General features: G+C 40.1%; 1 protein-coding gene across 7 annotated transcripts in view; it reads right to left on the bottom strand.

Moving 5' to 3' along the window:
- Positions 1 to 22,691, bottom strand: part of Cobl (cordon-bleu WH2 repeat protein) — a 229,565-nt gene that overhangs the window by 117,762 nt on the left and 89,112 nt on the right. For 2 of the 7 annotated variants that reach the window (XM_029483412.2, XM_085829103.1), the window contains exons 5-7: positions 21,645 to 21,689; positions 17,980 to 18,077; positions 13,916 to 13,990 (exon numbers count right to left, since the gene is read on the bottom strand). In XM_029483412.2, coding sequence (XP_029339272.1) covers positions 13,916 to 13,990; positions 17,980 to 18,077; positions 21,645 to 21,689 — 218 coding nt within the window. The remainder of the gene's footprint in view (positions 1 to 13,915; positions 13,991 to 17,979; positions 18,078 to 21,644; positions 21,690 to 22,691) is intronic. The other 5 variants (XM_021176724.3, XM_085829104.1, XM_029483415.2 and 2 more) reach the window with 3 other exon arrangements.

Below are 22,691 nucleotides of genomic sequence, written 5' to 3'. Positions count from 1 at the left end.
TCTGTGTGAGGTTGTTTGAATGCCATGGATGTTAGCCTAGAAATGAAAACCTGAAGAAGGCCATGACATAGTTTTAAGATACTTCCCTAAATAGAAGTTTATTGAGATTAACCACTGGATCTGAGAAGATAAAAACAGACCAGTAACTGTGAACCACAATAGAATAGACCTTATGGTAGTTAGCAAGTGAGACCATGAAGCAAAGAGGCTCAAGAGCACAGAAAGAAGGTAACACAGTTGCCATTACAATGTTCAATGAAAGAGATGATATTTTAAAGGAAACACTAGACCTGGGGGAATGGTATTCAAAGGAAACAAAACCAACCAGTAAACCAAACCAACCAACCAAACAACAAACAAAAACAAAACAGTGTCCTGGTGATTCAACAAAAGCATTCGATTGTGGTTCTCCCTGCTTCTGCTTCTGCCGCATATATTCTCTGCAGGCCATGAGATAGATAGCCTCTTCCTCCTGAGAACCAGAATTCTCAACACTGCAGTGAAGCTGGGGTCATCAGTGACATCTGGGTCCAGCTCACTGGTACATGTGCCTGGTTATCCTGACATCAGTCCCCATGGGTGGAAAGGGTAGTTCCTGGAGACGAATGGGTACTTGCAGTTTTCCCTGAACACAAGGTAATAATTGAGTATATCGCTCTATCCTTTTAAGGAGGAAGCCTCATTCCAGATCTCTGCATTAAAACCTGCTATCCAACTGTGACAGAAGTCTCATAATTAGTAAATCCATTCTTTTCTGTGTGCATCATAGCTTTGCAGAAGCACTGTGATCTGCTTTAGGATACAAATACTAACAAATTGGACCAAAAATCAGTTCTCCTGTCCATACTTTGAATATATTTTACATGTAATTAGTGGTTCTACTCTAGTTTCCAGCTTCTGCACTATTTAATGCAATTGGGATTAATAACTGTAATATTCATAAGAAAAATAATGGTAAATGGTGCTCTTCAGCATTAAAAATCATTTATTTACATACTACCAAATAGCTCCAATGTTTAAAAGAAAAAGCCACCTGCAATTGGTTATTGAAGTCAGAAGATAATCAAAACAACAAAAAGCAGAGGTAGATTTTGGCATAGTCACACTCATGTAGATGGCTGGAAAGAGGAACTCAGTATCACTGTTTGGCAGTGTCAGTGATATACAATACATAGAAGATAAAGTTTTAATAATAGTGAGAAATGATTGTATACATAGTTTATGAGAGTTTGTGACTTTTTTTTCTGCATAGTCCAAACTCCCTTCCTCATCTCAAGTTAATAAATAAATACTCAGAAGAAGATATCTATGGAGTATTACATACTAAATAGAGTCAATACTTGATTTAATGGAACATAAGCAGACCAGCACCTTCCTACTATTATTTAAGTCATCTAGTTGAGTTGTTTAGATTTTACTTGAGGCATGTATTCTAGATCCATTTATAAAGATTTCTATGGAGGACAACCTACAACAATCAGGAAATTGCCAGCATTCAATACCTTTCCATCTGCACATGACAAGGCAGAGTCAAATAACTTTAAATAGAGAGTGAGACTGAAAGAAGCTTCATAATTTGTACACACACACACAACACACATACAAATACATGCATGGACACACACATACACACTTACAAATACACTCATATGTAAATACACAAACAAACACAAACACATATACATACATACAAAACACACAGGCACACATAGTGATACACACATGCACACAGATGCACACATATAAATACATATGCACACGCAGAGACACATATAAATACACACACAAAACACAAACACAAATATACACACACAGAACACACACATTCATACACACACACATATAAATACACACATACACACAGAAATATGCACACATATATAAACACACAAAAACTACATATATATACACATAGAAAGCATACATAGATACACACACTTAGACACACACCTATAATTCCATATGCAGTCATACACATATAAATACAACAAAGAGAAACACACATAAATACACATATACACACATATAAAACACACACACATACATACGTACACACAGACACACATATTAATATACACAGGCACACACACACACACACATATATATATACACATACAAAACACACAAATACACATATACATATATAAACACACATATATACACATACTAAAACACAAACACATACACAGACCACACAGACACACACATAAATACACACATGCATATAGAAACACACATACACACAAAAAGATATACAAACACACACATACAAATAAACACATATAAAATGTTTTTAGTCCATCTAAGACAGAAATCCCTTATGCTAAAAGAAAACAAATATTAAAGACAATAAAGTAACTAAGGAATTATGATTAAATGTATAGTTTTACTTAAAATCCTTAGGTAAAAGTTGGAATACATTAAAAATAACAATAAATAACTATGTTTTCAAGTGAGGAAGTCAAACAATTCCTTTCTTACCCTTTTGCTTTTTGTGATCTTTCTTCCATTCAAAAAAAAGAACCTCCCCAGAGTATATATGAAGTAGTTATTGTCCAAATTTACCAAATTATCTCAGCATGAATCTCAATGTCATCCTTGGTGAAATATCCTTTCTAAAAGCTCAACCCAGTTATCACCCCAAAAGGAGACACCTAGCTCCACGGGGGGCATGGCAGGAACTATCACATAGTTTTATGGGAAGCCGCCCTTCAAAGGAGCTTTGCTCTCTAATTACAGGTGCATGGCTTCATCCACAGCGGAAAGCACTCTTAGCAAAGCTACAAGCCGGTCATTCTGACTGTGACATAAAAAGAATTCTTTGATCTTTCTCACCACACAGTGGAGGTCAAGTATGGAGTTGTGATAGGTCATACATTCAGCCTATCTCTGGATGCGTGTTTCCAATAGTAGCCATTAACAACACCCTTCTCACACATATTTACGTCCCAGGTGCATGCTCACACATGTATCCATACATGTACAACATGGCCAAAGTTAAACATGTAAGGGAGGGCTTCCAAATCACAAAAGAATATGGTTGAAAAACTGGAAATTTTACTTCTCAGCCATGTGTCTCCATTCCCTTTAAAGTGTTCTACACTTGGGCTGGAAGTCCAGATGTCCCCTTAAGTGGGAACTCCCCTCAGGGAAGACTCAGAATGGGAATTTAAGAGAAGACTTGAGCTTATGTGTTCAGACCTTCCTCCTCTCCCCTGGGAGTAACCCACTCCTTATGAGGGGGTGGACCCCTAGCTTGGAGAATGGGCTTCTATCTCAGCACCATAGCCTCAAGCCCACAGCATCAGCACAGCTGCCAGCAGTGAGACTGAGTCAGAGGCCATGGAGAGGAAGGCTCAGGGAGGCATGTCTGTGTGGATGCTTACTGCGGGGTGGCTGGATGTTCGTCCTTATTTTTACACGGTTTATTATTTGCTTCAGGTGTTTCTCTGTCCCCTCTCCCTTATCTTTTACCCTATCAATATTAACTGTTCTTATACCATGAATCAAGCCCAGACATTAGAAAATAAATCATCACTTCAGAGAAGGTGACTTATTCTATTTCATGGTGACAACACTTAGACTTATTATATTTAACAGTGCTGTATATGCTTGAAAAGTGCTGATGGAAAATTTAAAAGCTTTAACCACAGAGACTATTTGTAATATTAATAGAGATGTTACTATGATTCAGCTTATATCACAGAGTCTATTTGTATAGGAACATCATATTGTATAGATAAAGTTATATATTTTCCATTTGTTGGTTAAATAAAGGAGTCTTCACTTGTTAAACTATACAAAAATACTGTGCACTGTTTATGGACACTGGTTAAAGAATACGTGTTTCAAAAGTGTCCTTTCCCTGGGTGGGCGAATGAATGCAGCTTCAGAGGAACCACGTGCTCAGGGAGAGGAGCACACCAGAGATGCTGGGCTTAGAGAGGCAACAGCATTTGTATGTCCTGTGACTCTCAGAGATTAACAAGAAATGATACAATATAAATGTGACGAAACATTGTCTGTGAGCTGTGGGAGATGGGTGGGTGGCTTTGTTCATCTTCAGCAGTATGAATTGGGGCTAGGAGCATTTCTAAAGTGCAGAAGAACCCTCAGGAGCCGGCACACAGGAATAGGATGCTGAAGATCTCTGAGTCTCCTCAGTCATGAATCCACAGCCTGTAAACAATGCTCATGGTAGGAGATAAGGTCAATTTGGGACTCACTTAAGATGAAAAAAAAAATCAATAAAACATGCATGATTCAACCTGGAAGTCACAACAAAAGCTGGCTATAGGGAAGAAAATGGAAGGTAAATGCAGCAGTAGGGAATTCTGGGAGCTTTGAAAGATGCTGTAGGAGTGGACATCCATGTCACAGGATACCTGATCCAAGGTCCCAAACACTAGAGATGAACTCACTCCAGCACTGCAGAAAACCTGGGGCTAGACACTGCCAGTGAACACACAACTGCCCTACTTGATCTGCCTTGGCTGCTTAGCCTCAGGAGAAAGTAGACAAAAGAGCTGGCAGGCATACAACCCAACATCAGACATCTTCAGGAAGAAATAACTCATTGTATTACGTCTGTGCACAGCACACTGGCCCAGCGCCTACTATTCTCAGGGTGCAAAATGAAAATAAATCCAGAGGATTAGAACAAGATAGTGAGCAGTTTGAGATAGCCTAGGTGCTGAGCAGAACCAGGATTCTACAATTATCTGAAAAGAAGCCATAGCATAGGAAGCCTGTCTCCACACAGATCTAGATCAAGGCGCAAACAAATGTGCCCCGGAAGTTTGCAGGAGCACCATAAGAAGAGAGCTGAAGGGGTCTGCAACTCTATAGGTGGAACAACAATATGAACTAACCAGTACCCCCAGAGCTCGTGTCTCTAGCTGCATATGTAGCAGAAGATGACCTAGTCAGCCATCACTGGGAAAAGAGGTCCCCTGGTATTGCAAACTTTATATGCCCCAGTACAGGGGAATGCCAGGGCCAACAAGCGGGAGTGGGTGGGTAGGGGAGCAGGGTGGGGGTAGGGTATAGGGAATTTTCAGGATAGCATTTGAAATGTACATAAAGAAAATATCTAATTAAAAAAAAAAAGAAGAGAGGTGAGGTTAGAGAAGTGGGGAGGTCCAAGGAAGAAGTACCGTGCCCAGGTAGCCAGACCTGCTAGCCTCTGAGCTAAGGGAGCTACAGATAGCATCTCTCTAGCTGTAGAGGAGCTGCATCAGGACCACAAACCCAAGGTTACAAGGTGGCTACACTGACTGTGCACAAGGTGGGGGAAATCAGCCCTGGCAAGGTGATGGCGAAGGGGCTGTGCCACAATGTCAGGTTTTGTGTTCTCCTTGCAGGAAGCAGATGTCCTAATGACGAGTTAGGGGTGGAAGAGTAGCCAAGGGAGGCAAAGAGCATCCTAGGTTTCTGTTTACGCATGGGTAATACAGAATTACCATTTCCTGGATAGAAATGACCATGGGTCATGTGATCTTCAAGTCATCCCTCCCAGTATCTAAAGCAACTTAAACCAATAAACATGCAATCAAGAGAGAGCCAAGCTTTATATTCATTTGTTAAAGAATAGGTTGAAGGGCCAGGAAAAACTAAGGATGGATGTGAGAAATAGCAGATCATTCTTTAAGGGAACAGAGAGGAAATTCGTGTTTAAAAGGGACCTTTTCTACCCCCAACATCCCTATAAATACTATGTTTTTAGTAGAAGTTAAAACTCTGTGCTTTCTTTTTTAACTCAGTGCTCACTATGGTGAATCACCATTTCAGGCTCTGTTAAGTATTACACGCTAAGCATCAGCCATTATTGAGTGTGGAGTAACATCTGAAAGCCCATGGCTTACTTCTTGGTAGGAGGTGGTAGCATCAAGGTGGAGCTTAGTGAACACAATTTAGATCACCAGGAGAATAGCTTTGATACGAGTATTCGAATCTCATCCTCTTCTTTATTGTATTCCTGGCCACCAAGACATGAGCAGTCTCTGAAACATTTTTCCTATGAGCAGCTACCTTATATAAGCCTAAAAGCAACAGGCTAATCAACTATGCATTGAAATCTTCAAAATGTGACCTAAGATGAACCTTTCCACTTTTTAAATGGAAGAGGAGGAGGGAAGGGGGACAAGGAGAGAGGGATGGAAGAGAGAAAGGGAGGGGCAGAGACAGAGAGAGCAACAGAGACAAAGGGTATTTATGGAGATGGAACACAAGGTCACATACATAAAAGGACAGGCTAACATACATCCAAGATTGTCTTACTTTTCTAGCTTTAACATGCATGTGCACATGTGTGGGTGTGCATGCAGAGACCACATGTGAATGGTAGAGCTCTATTGCTCTCCACTTTACTTTTAAGAGTCGCTGGGATTCTCCTGTCTCTGCCTCCCTCCCAGTGTTGGGATTACAGGCACACATTGCCAAACTTAAACATGAGTGGGTGCTGGCAAGTCTGAACCCAGTCATGCTTGTGTGGCAAACACTTTACCCCGCCCCCCTCCAAGCCATCTTTGTAATCTCCCTGTCTTAAGATATGTTACTTCAGTAGCACATGCTGATAAACACATCTCTAATTGGACAATTAGGAATCTAATGAACTCTGGCATTCCAGATGTTTTGGGTGCTGACATGATGCTTATGTTTCCCACTGTGAAGCCTTTCAGAGTTTGAACTTTTAAATTAAGGACTATCAGCTAGAAAACCAAACACAAATACTGCAGATATTTCTTCTGCCAAGTATTTTGGATAAGGGGAATTAATCTGAGCTCTCACTGCAAATACTTTGGGAGGAGAATTCGCTGAAGCTTTAAACATAAATGTCTCTGTAGTGGCTGCCACACTGGCCTGAGGAGGGGCATAGTATGATTATTTTATTTCTAATATAATTTTCCCGTTTGTTATTTCATGGGGGGAGGCACATAAGGAGGTCAGACAGAGAACAACTTGTGCAGTCACTTGTCTTCTCCATGTGGGTCCCAGGAATTGAACCCAGGTCCTCATACTTGGCAGTAAGTACCTTTGCATGCTGAGTCATCTCATCAGCCTAATGTGAACATTTTGATTACTACTTTTTGCAAGTACAGAGAAAAAATATTTGATAATTCCTCTCAAATGTGTATTGAGGTCTATATACCTCTAGTGTATAAGTGTTTCACAATTAAGTCATGGGAAAAGAAATGCAAAGCTGAACAGCTTCACAAGGGTATGGAATTTGTTTCTGGCAGGGGCAAGCCCTTCTGGGAATCAATGTAGTAACAGAGTCTTCTGAAAGCCATAACATTCCCAGATGCATTGATTCACTAATTCTTCTGCTAGCTCCATTAAAAAACAAAACAAACAAAAACCTTCCAAAGGAAACCAGTTTTGGAGACAATGGTGGACTGCGTGAGTCAACAGCAAGGAGTGACAGTTACATGAGCTTCATCAAGAAATGACCGAGAGCCTGCACTGTGTCCCCCTCCTCAGCATCACGTTCTTCCCCTAAAGACTTTGGGTGGTGGTGATTCTGAATCCACCCAACACAGGGAAAGACAGCCCTATGAGGTCAGAGTCCAGCTGCCAACAGACACTGCCCAGAGTCATTCATTCCCTGTCTGCACTGCAGATGGACCCCAGGGTCTGGTATGCTAGGCAAGGGCTTTCCACTGAGCTGGATGCCCGACTTCCTTTTATGGAAACACATCCAGCCTTCTCACTGCTATGAAAACAGGGCAAAAAAAAAATTTAAGCATATGATGTTAAATGAAGGGGGAAAGAAATGAAACCTGCCAATCTGTTTGTGTGTCAGTGACTCTACCACTAAGAAAGGCTCAAAGTGAAAAACCTTGGTGACTGGAAACATTTGATGGGATTCCCAGTCTGCTCATCCACATATTAGAGGCACAAATTGGACTCTGGGTAAAAAGACAAAGAGGGGAGGGAGATCAAGTTCAGAGCGATAGAGGGCATTATGGTCTTGGCAGAGTTAGAGTTGGGAAGTGGGCTGGATATGATAAAATTTACTGTATGACATTCTCAAAGAATAAATAAAAATATATTTTTAAAATTTCCATCTGCTATTCATTTTATAATTTTGAATAAATAATATAGAGATACAGTCTATACAAAATTGATTTCTAACAAAAGTTAGTTCTACTCTACAAGCACAGGGCTCAGCCTTCAGGGTATATTTTCTTATTAGCAATTTGTGAATGTTCCAGAAACTTCTTGCGCTTTTCCAGGCTAGGACACGCCTGACTCTTTGTACTTGTGGGAACACTGACACCATGTGGTGGAGTCAGCTCTACACACACACTTCTGGCAACCTCTGGGAGTTCATTGTCTTACCCAGAGACCAGTGGCAGCTGGGAAGGAAGACGGGCTGGAATGCATGGGAAATCTGACACAATTTCTTTAAGATGGTATTTCTAATAACTGTTTCTAAGTTGTCCTGGGTTCATGGGCTTCCTTGATATTTTCTGGAGTCATAAATGTCTGGCATCAACAAAATCAGGGCCTGAGGGTAGAGACTACAGCAAGTGTTGGATATAGAACCCACTGCCAAACACTGCAGGAGGCTCTGCCCACATAGGGGAGACAATGCCATGCTATCACAGTTTGTCCCATGAACTGAACAAAGCACATGAATAAACTGTCTCTAATTTCAATATTATTTATGTTTTGATCATTGATTCTTTGATACATCCATCAAAAAGCTTTTGGCTTCATGGTAGCAAGACTATAGTATCAATGAGGCTCTTAATGAATTTTAGATTGGTGCATTTATAGAAATTATTTTTAAGCAAATGATGGGGACTGTTAAAGGTAGATTATCTCATGGCTAACTCTAGACAAGGTCTGTTCCTTGCTCAGGGTTCCTTCACTAATGACAAGTTCTCTGAAGTACATTCCCCTGGGTGGGCATAGGAAGAGGATCTTCCTGGAACGTGTGGGATTTCAAGAAAAGCATTTGAAGTGATTAGAAAGGTACTAAGTATATTTTATGAGATACAAATGACAAAGGAAGCTAAATCTTGGGACAAAGTAAACTTGAGTTTACAGAAACTGAATTTGCCCGAGAAGAGGGTTACGCAGACCATCTACATTCATACTGCTTTTTGTTTGTTTCATAGACATAATAAACTACTTAAAGCTTTTTAAGAAAAAGCAATCAAAATTATCTGCAGCCTCTCTGATAAGGCTCCACTGTGTTCACCATTTCAGAAGGCTTCCTGTGAGTGGTGCTATCTGAGCCCTGCAAAGACTCAAAGCAGCCCAATGGGAGAGGAGTACCCAAAACTCACAAAGCCATTACCACACAGGTTGTAAAGCAATACACAGTCCTTCACAGGGCCTAGAAATATTAGGTATCAAGAGATGGATCATTTGCAGCTTATCACTGGATCTACATACTGACAGTCGACACAATCCACAGTATAACTAGGAGGGGGACAGCTGCCTTCAGTCCTTCAAAATAGAGAAATACAACATTATGAGGACTCCTTGACCCCAACTGCTGATGGTCTCCTGCCCTCTGGTCAGTTAAGGGTGTACTTGCCTGCAAGGGGACAACAGCAAAGTGACAAGAAATGGTAGCACAGTGTTCTTAAGAAATGCACAAATGGATTCAACAAGTTCAGCAGATTTGATCAATCATCCACCTCTGGAAGTAGGGTTTTTCTGTGTCTGTGATTGGAAGATTAAAAGAGATCATCCAACCAGGCAAGGTCAAGCTGGGCCATCTAGTCCTGGGCTTCCATTGTTTCCAAAATGAGTGGCTCACCTAGCAGATCAAAGCTTCATTTTCAGACTTTGTTTTACATTATTTGTTTTTACATTACATTATTACCCATGGATTTTTCTAATAGAAATCACATACCCCAGAGATTACTCCGTATTAATCATCCTTTTCTTCCCTCACAAGTCTGCAGTCCTCAGTCATACTGAATGGTTGCTGTTTAACCTCTCAGTCTCCCACCGAAGGGCCCCTGGGTGTTTAGCTCCTGCTATTACAAATAATGCTGCAAAAATGGTCTCCTGGATCATCACAAACTCTGGCAAAGGATATTTACAATTGATAGGTTTCTATTTGGAGGATTTCTGATGCAAAGAATAATAAGTCTACTTATAGTTTGGATAGATATCACCAAATCATCCAATTTAAATGCTATAGTATTTTACATTCTGCTTAGTAGCACATTTACAAGTCCCCAAAGATTAGCCAGAAGAGGTGATGGGTGAACTTCCAAAATTTTACTATCTAATATGTAATAAAAGAGAATTTCAGTGTAAGTATAAGTAGTATTTTTCATGACTAAGTTTCAACTATTGTCAATAATTCACATACTATGAAAATCAGTTTTCTCTCTGCCTTGTCTATTCACTGCCATCAACTTAGCAACTTAAAGATGCCTTCTCTATGGCCCTCTTCCATGGGATACTCAGAGTTTTAATGCTTCTATACTATTCTCACGTTCATATTTCCTCTTGCTGCCCCTCCTCTTTCCCTGGATTGCTTCCTTATGCCTTTATTCTTCATGCTGTCATTCAAGATTTGCCCCCCACAGTCAAATTTATTAATGTTCTCATTAGTACAACTTGAGTTTGAGCCACAGTTAGAAAATTGTTCACACATGGTTTTTGGTGGTCACATGCCAAGTTTCAATATGAACATGCAGATTGTGATCTTTGGATTTTTTTCTGGTGTATGCTGAGGAACATGCACAATGTTTATTCTTCTTCATGGTCATTCCCAACCCCACTTATTGATGGTCACTGCCCTTGCTGTTGAGTTGATGGTACAGTGTTCTGTATTGTCTGTACAATTGGCTCCATATTTTCCTACTGCATCGCTGCTACCTGCTAGAATTCTCAAAGCTTCAAAGTCTACTTGAATAGATCAGTAAGGCTTTTCATTCCCCAGGCTTTTCAGGTTTTCTTGGATCTTCTTGTGTGTTAATTTTTCAACTAAATTTTTAGGGGACCTTTGGGATAGCATTGGAAATATAATTGAGGAAAATACGTAATAAAAATATTAAAAATTTAAAAAAATAAATTTTTATTTATAATTAACTTTATAATTAACTTAACTGGTTCTAAAACAAACCTAACTGAAACAATGGTACTGAATAACCTATCCAAAAGTGTGCCCTCTGTTTTCATAAACAGATCTATGGGTCACATATACTTGCAGGATCCTACATTTTTTTTAAATGCTTTGAATATTTCCTATGAAGTTTTTGCCCAGGATCTCTCATCTATGACTCACCCACCTACTTATCTACTTACTATTCATCCGTCCATCCATCCATCCATCCATCCATCCATCCATCCATCCACCTGTCCATCTACTTATTCAGCCATCTAGCCATGCACATCATAACTATATTCTTTTTCCTATGTATATCAAAATAGCTCACACAAACTAGCAATGCCTACTACAAAACTAAGCTACCATTCATTAATATAGGAAGAGTTACTACCTGGTTATATAATAGCCTCAAATATGTGAGATGAAAGCCCTTGGATATATTAGGTTCCGTACTCAAATATAAGCAGTTTGCTTATTGAGTGTGTGAAATATTAGAAGACATTTTTCAACATCTCTGGGATAAAACAGGTTGATGAAAGACAAGCCTGAAAGAGTAATATATTCATGGCCATCACAGAACATCTTCTATTGATTTAAGTCTGTTTAATAACAAAACAAACACAATGCCTGGCTGATGAGATTAGTTCATGTAGGAACTTACTTAAGACTACAACAGAAGAGGTGTCCTTAAAAATCATTACATAATTCTATTCAGTCTGATGTGATTTGTATGGGAAAAGGCATGAGCAAGTGTGTGTCCCTGGGCTCAATGGAGCTTCTGGAATTGCATTAAATCTTCAAAATTGCAAACACTCTTACTTGACAAAAAGAGGTGGCTATAATGAAGGCGGAAGTCTGGTTTCCATAGTGCTTTAAAGTAAGGACATCGAGAGGAGGAAGCTCGTGAGGTCAGAGCATTAACTTGTGTTTTTAAGTGCACACAGCAGATGAGTATGTCTCAGCACAGCTATGCTTAGAGGCAAAAGTACATAATTACCAGGGACACATATTTATTTATTTCCTTGAACTTAAGTTGTAATTGGATTTTTGTAACTAAGGTAAGTTTGACTTTTTCTTAGGCTCGCTGAACCAATTCACTTAGATGTCAGGCATTTTCCTGTCTGAATGAGGTGACTTTCACCAACCCCAGACCTTGACAAAGAAGAAGCCTAAGTCTGTTCTCAGATAAAATTCTCCATTCTTGACCCCCCCAATAGACTTCTACTCCATGACAATACAAATCATTAAGAATTTGTTTGCCAAGCCTAGAAGAAAGTAAGATTATTAAAAAGACCTTGATTCTTACAAACAGATGGTTTAGAAATTAACCACTGGGAAAAGAACAATGAATGTGATGAGCATTTGACAAATGCTAACACAGCTTTTTCTCCCTTTATACCTCCCAGAAATCACCCATTCCAGTGTGGCTACAAGCTAATGGCTCCCAAGTTTTGACCATGAACAAATTTGGAAGATAATTTTTGACCATAGGTCACTGTGCTTTGGGGTATGTTGTGTGGAAAGACATTAAAGAAGTGAATGGTGGTGATGTGGCAAAATTGTTCCACCCTTATAGACAATTCATAGATCATGTTCCTCAGTTTATGTGAGTACATGTGGAAAGATGTACTGAAGTAATACTGAGACTTTTCTGGATCTGTGGAATGGGTGAAAGACAACTCATCTTTCATTTTTATTAAGAAATGTCTGCAAGAAAAATTTACTCCTCGGGTCTAATGATACCATAGCGAAAACTTTAATATCTTTATATTATCTTGAAATCATCATAAAAACTTAACCTAGCCAGATGATGGGGGTATACATCCATAATCCCAGCACTCAGGAGGCAGAAGCTAGAAGATCTCCGAGTTTGGGCCAGTCTGGTCTACAGAGTAGATTCCAGAAGAGCGCAGGCTACACAAAGAAACCCTATCTCAGGAAAACAAAACAACCTATGAAAATGGTTTCAAATTTAAAGCTATATAGTCACAGAAATAAAAAATGTAAATGAGTATTTCTAGGTCAGACTTTATTTCAAGGTGTTAAGAGATATTTTCAAGTATCAAAAACACACTGGATAGAACAAGATTTGATGTACAAACTAAGAGTGTAGCATCATTAATGACATGGAGAGTTTGCCCAGGTAATTTGTGTGTGCACGTGTGCATTAGGGCATGTGTGTAGAGGATAGTGAATGGGCTGAGCAGAAGTCAGAGGATCATTGTATGTCCTGCTCTGTCATTCATACCTTCTTCCTTTGAGACAGCGTCTCTCACTGAACTGGGAGCATGACATTTCAGCTAGACTGGTTGGCTCCTGAGCTTCAAGGATCTACTTATTTTTATCCTCCAACTCTGGGGTTATAGACACACAAAGCAGCCATTCCTATCTTTATGTGTAGATGCCAGGCACTGAGCCATCATCCCCTTATACCCTGTCTAGATAAATTTTAGAGGTAGATGTTAGGCTTTTACTAAAAGTATTCAAAATATAAGTACTCATATGGTGCAATGATTTATACTGTTTTGGGTATTTAACATTATAAGAAAACTTTCAAGATGCCAATTTTAAAATGTGGGAAAAATGGAGTTTTAAGAGATTCCTTTCTGGGTTCTGTGGACGAAGTCTAGTTACAGAGCTTAATAAATCTGAGTTGCCAGTGGCCGTAAGCTATCAGCTAAAATATTGAACACTGTCCAAATAAGTACATGAAACTATGTGCAGCTTCTAGAAACAAAGCAACAGAGTGGACTGAAGCTAATCTTCAGTTTCGTTATCTGCAATGAGAAGTTCTGGCTAGCAGAAGCACCCGCTGGGTTAAGTACTCACGTTCAAGTCCCCTCCAGATGCTGACTTCGCGGGGTCCTCATCACTATCTGCACCTGACAGCCCAAGATGCTCAGCCTAGAACACAAACATGCACCCCACCATCAACTCCAGGAGAAAATAAACTCCAACAAGAGCAGGTATCCTTACAGCTACGAAGGCAAAACCAAAACAAAACAAAATCCCCAAACAAACAAACAATAGCACAGCCAAGCTTGAAGGCAATGGAGGGAGCAGAGTCCATGCTTGTTCCTCTACCTTATGAACTAGAACACTGTTTTGAAACAGTTCCTAAACAAAGCACTCCCTCACTCCAAAATCAACCACTGAATCCACAACTCTTGGGAACAAAACTTCATTTTTCTTCTTTCCCCAAAGCATTTCTTTATTTTAAAAAATATCCAATTTAGAAATAGTAGTGGATATAAACTGGCAAATTTAGAATAGCAAATCAACTGATTAACTGGGTCTTAAAAAGATTTCAAGTTTTGATCTCTGTGTAGTTAGTGGATTGAGTGTACACAAAAAGCCATTTACCAAACAGCTGGTTCCATCTCTATCCACAAAAGGCGAACAACAATATACCATCAGCGGCATAATCAGGTAGGGAGAGCTAATTAGAAACCTCAATTCCCTAGCTTCTTAGTGAGAATCTAGGGACTTAACCAAAGAATTCATACTTTCAAGTAGATCCTAGGTTGACATTTAGGAATGGTTTTGAAACAACTAGTTTGAGTATGAGTAATGTCAAAAGTGATACAAAATTGAGATGCATTAAAAATTAAAATATTAAACATTTGTCCTTACTTGCCTCAGCCATAATTATGTCCCTTTAAGGCACACACTTTATTAACATTTTTATGGGTATACATATTTACTCACCTAAATACACCTATGCATATTCTTCCTTAAAGACAACATACTAGAATATAACTTCAGTTTGAATGCCTTCCTAAGGCCCCATTCTTGGATTTTATGCTGTACTGAGGTCAGAGCTTGCCTGTCTGTTATCATGCCACATGATTTTAAGAATCGTTTTAAAGTTACTTACTCAAAGTGCTCTTTATAGATGAAGAAATTGAAAGTCACACTTTACTAAGCACTGTGCAATGTGAATGGATGATTGACATCAAGGATTTAAAACAGGTGTTCATTCTAGCATTTACTATCACTATAACTGACTAAAATTACAAAGATGTGAGCTGCTTTACCATACTGACGTACAGTGATGATCTTCTCTCTCAGGTTTCTAGGGACACAAGGAAAGGATGCATTCAGCATGCAAAAATCTCTATAATTATAGCAAGGATAGAGGCAAAGAGCTAGGAAGTATATGCATAACACATTCAGCCCTGTCTACTGAACAACCCAGAAGAGACAGGGCTGAGTAAGTAAGTGGATGATGTCTACAGCGAAAATACATTTAAATAAAGCAGTAATAAATGAAAGATGAGGTACATAAAGCGTGATAAATGACCCTAGGAGTTCAAGGCAGAAAAGACAAGCTATTGCATAAGGAGAAATTCTTATAATGAACAGGGCAGACTGTGTATCACCAGTGACTCTTTCCCTGACAGGACCTGGGTTCCTGGTGTTTGCCCTTCCCATTGTCAAAAGGTAGAGGGTCTCCACACTTCCAGTAGATAGACAGGGCCTCCAGTGGAAGGATGGGGACACAAACCCACATTCAAATATTTTGACCCAGAATTGTTCCGGTCTAAAGAAATTCAGGACAAAAACGGAGCAGAGATTAAAGGAAAGGTCACCCAGTGACTGGCACAACTTGGGATCTATCCCATAGGAGACCACCAAACCCTTACACTATTACTGATGCTATGTTATGCTTGCAGACAGGAGTCTAGCATGGCTGTCCTCTGAGAGGCTTTACCAGCAGCTGACTGAGACAGATGCAGATACTTATACCCAACTATTGAACTGAGAGGTCAGGAACCCCTGTGGACGAGTTAGGGGACGGGTTGAAGAAGCTGAGGGGGACAGTAACCCTATAGAAAGACCAACAACAGTATCAACTAACACAGACCCCTGGGAGCTGCCAGAGACTAACCACCAACCAAAGAACATACATGGGCTATTCTGGGGCCTCTAGCACATATGTAGCATAGGACTGCCTTGTCTGGTCTAAGTGGGAGAGGATGTGCCTATATCTATAGAGACTCGATGCCCAGGGAAGGGGGATGTGAGAGAGATGAGGGGGATGGGTAGAGTTAGTGGGGAAGCACCTTGTCAGGGGCAAAAGGGGAGGGGGACGGGATGAAGAACTTTTGGAGGAGGGAGCAGGAAGGGGGCCAACATTTGGAATATAAATAAATAAAACAATTAAAATAAAAGAAGTTATAGTGTCTCTGAACCCCAAGCTTTCACAGTTGCCTTACTAGCTAAACCAAGTGTTTCCCTACCCCTATATGTTGCTTTATCTGCTGGGAACTGTGTCTCAGTGAGGGAGTTGCAGAATCAGCTAGATCTAAGGGGAGGGATGGGGAATTAGGGTTTTATTATGAGCTGGTAACCAAGGGGACGACAGAAAACACAGTCCCGGCAAGTTCATCTAAACAATACCAGGAACAAAAACACAATTAAGAGCCCTAAAGAATTCTGATTCTTTAATTTCATTTATACTTGACATGAAAGGAAGAGGCCAGGAAAGGAAGGGGAAGAACAGGAGGAGGAGGGGGGTGAGCTACTTAAGAATAAAAAGATCTCACTAATGAGACATACCCTGAGCACCAGTTTTCAAAGAACACAGACAAACAGGATAAAGAGCACAAAATATATAATTATATACTTCATCCTTCACAAAGCAGAATGAGAATACCATTACAAGTTTTCAGAAGGAAGGAAGAACAGGCTGTGAAATCTCTAAGGATGTGAGAGTTTTGTTGCTCAGTGTCTGGAAATTCATGCAGCAGTCTAGTAGAATGTGCTGGTTGCTGCCAGAGCTGGGCAGAGCTTGGTATAGTTCAAGGACACCAGGCAAAGCACCTTAGGTTTTAGCACCACCACCAGCAAGCACAGAGTAAATCACGATTTCCTTCTGAACTGCAGGTTCAGAAGGAAAGAGCCAAAATCTATGAAGCTGAGCTGAGAGACTTCCTCACCTCATAGATGGAGAGACTGTCCCATCTCAGAGAGTGGGATTGAGGTCAATTACTTATATTAGTCTTTTCTTTGTAAAAATGATGTATGTGTGATATGTGTATGTGTGTCTCACATACACATGTAGCTGGATTTCTACAAGGAGCTGGGGATACAAACTCGGGTTTTTATGCTTACAAAGCAAACCGTCTTACTCACTTAGTTGTTACTTTAGCGTCAACTTTGTATTTTTGACCCATACTTACTAGCAAGGAACAGATACTACATGTTAGTAAAATATACTTATTAAAAGGATATAATAGTGTTATTTTGTTCTTTGCCAGATAATTGGAAGGTATTTATGATTTTGAGGCTCTTTAAATTGAATAGAAAAACAAAGCTCTTCATTTTAACTCTTTGTAGTATGACTTTAAATTATTATATAATATCGCATTTTTATTATGAATATACAGACTTATTGAGCAAAGAATAACAAGACAAGAAACAATAATAGTGTTCTGTGATTTCAGTAGTGTTAAAAAGGTTAAAAAAAAAACCAAACACTTAAAAACTACAGAAAATGGGGCAGTTCCAGAACAGATACAAATGGTCTTTACTGCACTGCCTTCACACTTCATACTTGAAGCTGGAAAGCTGGATTCATTTGCATAGACAATGACCATGATCTTTAAAATTAATAATGCAAGATTCACTCGCTCACATCCCCAAGGGCTGTGTACTGAGTTCGGCAGCATTCTGTATGAATGTGAGCACTCAGCAAGATGTGGCTGAGAGTCCAGGGGCTTTCTGCTCTACCAGTGAGTAAACACGGTCACCTTAAATAGCTGCCTTCAGCCTCTAGGGAAGAATCAGTATCACCAAATACAATTATTTTTAAAAATTCCTAGACAGTGCAGTAGAAATAGTGTGAGAAACTCCTTTACACCCCATAGAGTCACTTGCATGTGACTTACCTTACTGTTGCTCCTTTTATTAACTTTGAAAAATCCCAGAAATTTTTTCTTCTCTTTATCTGTCTCATCATTGCCAAGTGACGATTTTCTAAACATTTCTGGAAGAAGAAGAAAAAAGCAGTACTGTTACTTTTCAGCATTTGAAACATGAGATTAAGTACTTCACTTGTTAAAACCTTAACTGAACCCTTTAATCTGTTAGTTCTAAGAAGAAAATCATCACGGTTTCCTTCAAAGCCTTCCGTGGCTACCTCAAAGCCCTGCAGTCCACAGGAAATCGCATGAAGTTCTTATACAGGTTTTTAACAACTAAGGCAGCATTGTCTCTGAGAGTGGCTTTGTCCTTGTGGAGGATGAAAAGAACCAAATCAATGGATGGTCAATAGCGATGCTTTTCAAGAGAAGCCTCGTGCAAACTGTGTCGTTCTATATTTGCCAATAGCTGCATTAAAGATGGAGATGTTAACTTTATAATTAGCTAGTCAAAAATAAGTAGAATGTTATTGCTTTACCATGGTCAATGAGAATGTGACTGATGGTTTGCACTGGCGTTGGTTCTGAGTCTGCAAAGGCAGAGTTAACCCGAGGCTGGCAGTGTTTCTCCATTTGGAGTACTTGAACATTTGTGACTACTTCAAGTTCTAAATGCAACAGATGCCTATTGCTGCCCAATCAAACAGCATTGCTCCAAGGGTTGTGACATCTATGCAAAAGCAGTCTGTATTAGGAGGTATAAGTAAGGTAAAAATGCTAATTAAATCATGAAGTCCCTGTTCTTTCCCAGAACATGGAGGAACAGTGAAAGAGACTTGGTTACTGTCTGAACCAGATCTCCAGGAATTCTGGTCATCATTTTTTCTTTCTTTTATATTTAATTAAAAATTTATTTGTCTTATGTGTATGAGTGCTTCCCTATAGTACATGAGTATGTACTATGTGCATGCCTGGTGTCCACAGAGGTCCAGAGGGAACGGCAAATCCCCTACAGCTAGAGTTATGATGTTTAGGGGCAGCGTATGTTCTGGGAACCAAACCCAGGTCCTCTGAAAGCGCAATACTCTTAGCCACCTAGTTGTCTTCACTCCAGTCCCAGAACATTTCCCTTTCAAGATTATATTCTCTTATTTGCCTATTCACCCTACTCTTCTCTTCCAACTCATAAAGATATGACAGAGCTAAGAAAAACCAAAACAAAAACAAGGCAGGTATTTGTAAAGGGTAGAAAGGTCAATTTTCCCAGATCAAAATGCAGGACAGCCAGACCTCTAGACCACTGGTGGAAATATTTCCTTGTGGAATTTGACAAACTGCCATGAGTATATTAACCCAATTCCAGCAAACACCCATTAATGTTTTGGTCTAATGATGTGTGGTTTCAGATCTAAGTTAAAGAAGAACATAAAAGACAATACATTTAAAAGTATGTATGAATGCACTCTACTGAACAAAGCCAAAGTGGAGCCCAGTAGTTCTTAAAGGATCCTGCAGGAAGCAAATCTTTTGTCCTGTTTGGGCAGGCCAGGGCACTTAATGACATGCAAGAGGCTTAGCTAAGGAGATTAGTGGGCTCTGAGTCACACAGCAACCAAACCAAAGGACTTACTTATATGATGCAGCTGTACAGATACACATGCACACACGTAATTATAAGTTAATCACATCAAGCCCCTTACTTAGTGTAGAACTAGGAAGAAAAAATAAATTGATACCACAAATAATATCATATCCAAACAATGGTATGCATTAACATGTCTATTTCTAGCGTATATTAGTTTTCCAATTGAATGGTATATGACAAGGATATATTAAAATTGATAACACTGTAGAAACCCATAGATAAACAAGAAAGAAAATACGTTGCTAGGACAGAGGTGATATTACAGTACCTAGGAAAATGAGAGATTGAAAGCAAACTGAATCTTTTATTTCTCTTCCTGAATAGAAGTGGCGGTCACAGGACTGAGGCCACCTCATAAAGAAGAGTTAGGATGACCCTGGCTCCAGAACCATACTGTTTGGAAAGGTGACTTCTCCTGCTCAACTAACAACTGTATGGTGCAGTAGGGCCTCAGATTTCCCAAACCAGCCTAGGCCTCAAGTTGATAATATATTTTTAAAGGCTTTGCCTATGAACTGAAAAGAGCTATATAAGAGGTTCCTGATACTAGGTAAACACTGTAGTAAGGTGAGAACAAAGCAAGAAAGATCTCTCATTGGTATCAGGCTAAGCCTTCATAGACAGCTAGGCTGTCCTACCAGGGCAGTAAGCTATGGACACATAGATTTCCCCAGAGAGCATGTGCTTTAAGAGGAATGATCACGCGTGGTAGCACGACACTTATTTTCAAGGCTCACATTTAATCTTCGGGACAGCACTTCCAATTTGGATGCATTAAAGTGATGGGGATGATAATGAAGGTAAGTTGGGTGGCACAGAAATGGAGAAGGTAGAAGTCCAACGCAGCTGTTGGTCTAGATGGGAAAAGTGGAACCTGGGCAGTTCCATGGTCACTAAACAAGTCCCTGGTAGAGAACAGGTGGGACTTCCCTTCCCACGTGGTCCAAGTGGCCATTATCATCATAGCTTATCTATCTGTAAGGTGTACTATCACTAGACTCTAGACATGAATAAAGGAAGTAGTAGTAAAGTTCACTTCTCCCCAGCCCCATCTGCCCAAATCCCCAAGCAGAATCTCCCAGGATGGCTACAGTGGTTATGTATGTGTGTGTCCTGTTCAAGACAATGGTGTTCCTTAAGGGACATGGTGAGAAATTCTGTTGATGAGGCAGGTTGGCTATGGGTTGGTAAATAGGTCCACTCAGCTCCGGCACTCAGGCAATCCATAGCAGACTGCGATCCATGCAAATGCTGCAGTTTCTTTCATTAATTTTATTTAAAAAAATCAAATCTGCTATCACATACTTTAGAAAAATGACAAACTTTCTGTCAAATATAAAACTTCATAGGAATATTAGCCTTTTAGTATATATATATATATATATATATATATATATATATTTATGCATGCCTACATGGGTATGTGAAAAGTCTAAAGGACTCATTAAACTCACAATTCACCTGTGCATATATTTGTACATATATGCTTATGCAAATTTGTAAAAATACGTGCAGATAAATATATGTAGCTACCTCTTCATGAATATGTGTATGCACATGTATATACAGATATTTGCTCAATGAGGGTGCCAAATTTGAACTAACCCTTTGCATACCTATATTTCTATGATAGATAGGGGTCAGTTTCAATCCCAAGTTGGTGGACACTCTATAACATCTAGGATAGATCTAGGCAGGAAGCACAAATGTAAGAATAAAAAACAAGTCAAGGCAATGGGAACTGATGTTATTTCTGTACACATCACTTTCACCTGAAATTCTGAGCTATAGCATTTCTGTCAACAGTCTCAGCCATTTCTATGGATTAAAGTTGCATAGCAAATTCTCACGCAAGGTGTTCTTGTCTTTAAAAAAAAAAAACAGGGAAATAAAAACTTAAATCATAACCTCAAATCAACCCAGCAAGCCCTCTCCCCTCCCCAGAGTGCCTCTAGCCAAACTCTTCTTTGAGGTCTGACAGACATATCACTTCCGTGCACCCTCCCATCTGGAGTCATGCAGAGTGCAGCCTGTGAGCTCACAGTACCTTGACAGCTCAGGGAAGGCTCAGACTGCGTTTTGGTCAGAAGAACTGGAAAAGGCAGGCAATGAGAAAATGAGAACAACTTGGAGGTCTACAGCAGCCCAAACCAAAGATCTAACTAACTACTCCCTCAGCCTCAAGTGTGGGGTTACACCACCTACAAAAGAGACAAGGGCATATGCAGAGCTGGCCTGTACCTCCAGGCCTGGCCTCTTAGTCCCAGCAACAAGCTGCTATGCCTGCTGTGAGCACAGGGGGCAGCAGAGCCTTGGAATTCTTCAAGCTGTGTCTTCAGTGTTCAAACAGTGGAGGCATTTGGCCAGCAGCACAGTAACCTCTAGCTGCCATCTCCCCTTTCTCCATCAACTGCAGAGATGAGGAAAAGGCTAAGTCCTGCCCCCTAGCCTCTTGCAAGGGCACCCCACACGCACCCTAGGAGTTCTGCTGATCAGCTTCAGAAGAGAAAAGGGTTCCCAAGGACACCCTCTGGAAGATTCTCCTCTCTTAGATGTTTGGTAATCAGCAGCATAAGGTAGAGACATGGAGCAGGATGGTTGGTAACCAAGGTCACCAAAAGAGGCATGTTACTGGTAAAAGACATACAGTTGGCCGTGGGGCCTGCCTACCACAGCGCAGGGAAATAGACTGTCATGGCAGTGAGTAGTATACTCAGGGTCTTTGGAGTAGCTAGTTTCAGTAAAGAGCAGAAATGCTAATTGGCTGCACTTTGTGCCAGTAAGAGCTATGCTGAGTTGTAGCCCTGCTGAAGGCTTCAGTTTCCATGTCTCTGATAACTGGGAGCAGTGGGGCTTCTCCTTAACAGAGGGGCAGCTTGTATGGCTTCTCCAGGAAGCATTTGAACTTCTGTTGTTCTGTTGTCCGAGCGTGGTATGTAACAGAAGCCTCAGTGTGCAAGCCTTTCACTCAGATTCCTTAATGTGGGACAGTTTTTTTTTTCTTTTTCTCTAAAATATTCTATAATCCAAATTTAAATATAACCAAACACACTCAGAGCATCTGGGTCTGTGCCACTGATGCTGAGAGCACTGT

The sequence above is a fragment of the Mus caroli genome, unplaced genomic scaffold (genome assembly GCF_978045245.1).
Source record: "Mus caroli unplaced genomic scaffold, Mus_caroli_1 scaffold_13, whole genome shotgun sequence".
In the NCBI taxonomy this organism is placed as follows: domain Eukaryota; kingdom Metazoa; phylum Chordata; class Mammalia; order Rodentia; family Muridae; genus Mus; species Mus caroli.
This window is presented reverse-complemented; position numbering and strand designations above follow the sequence as displayed.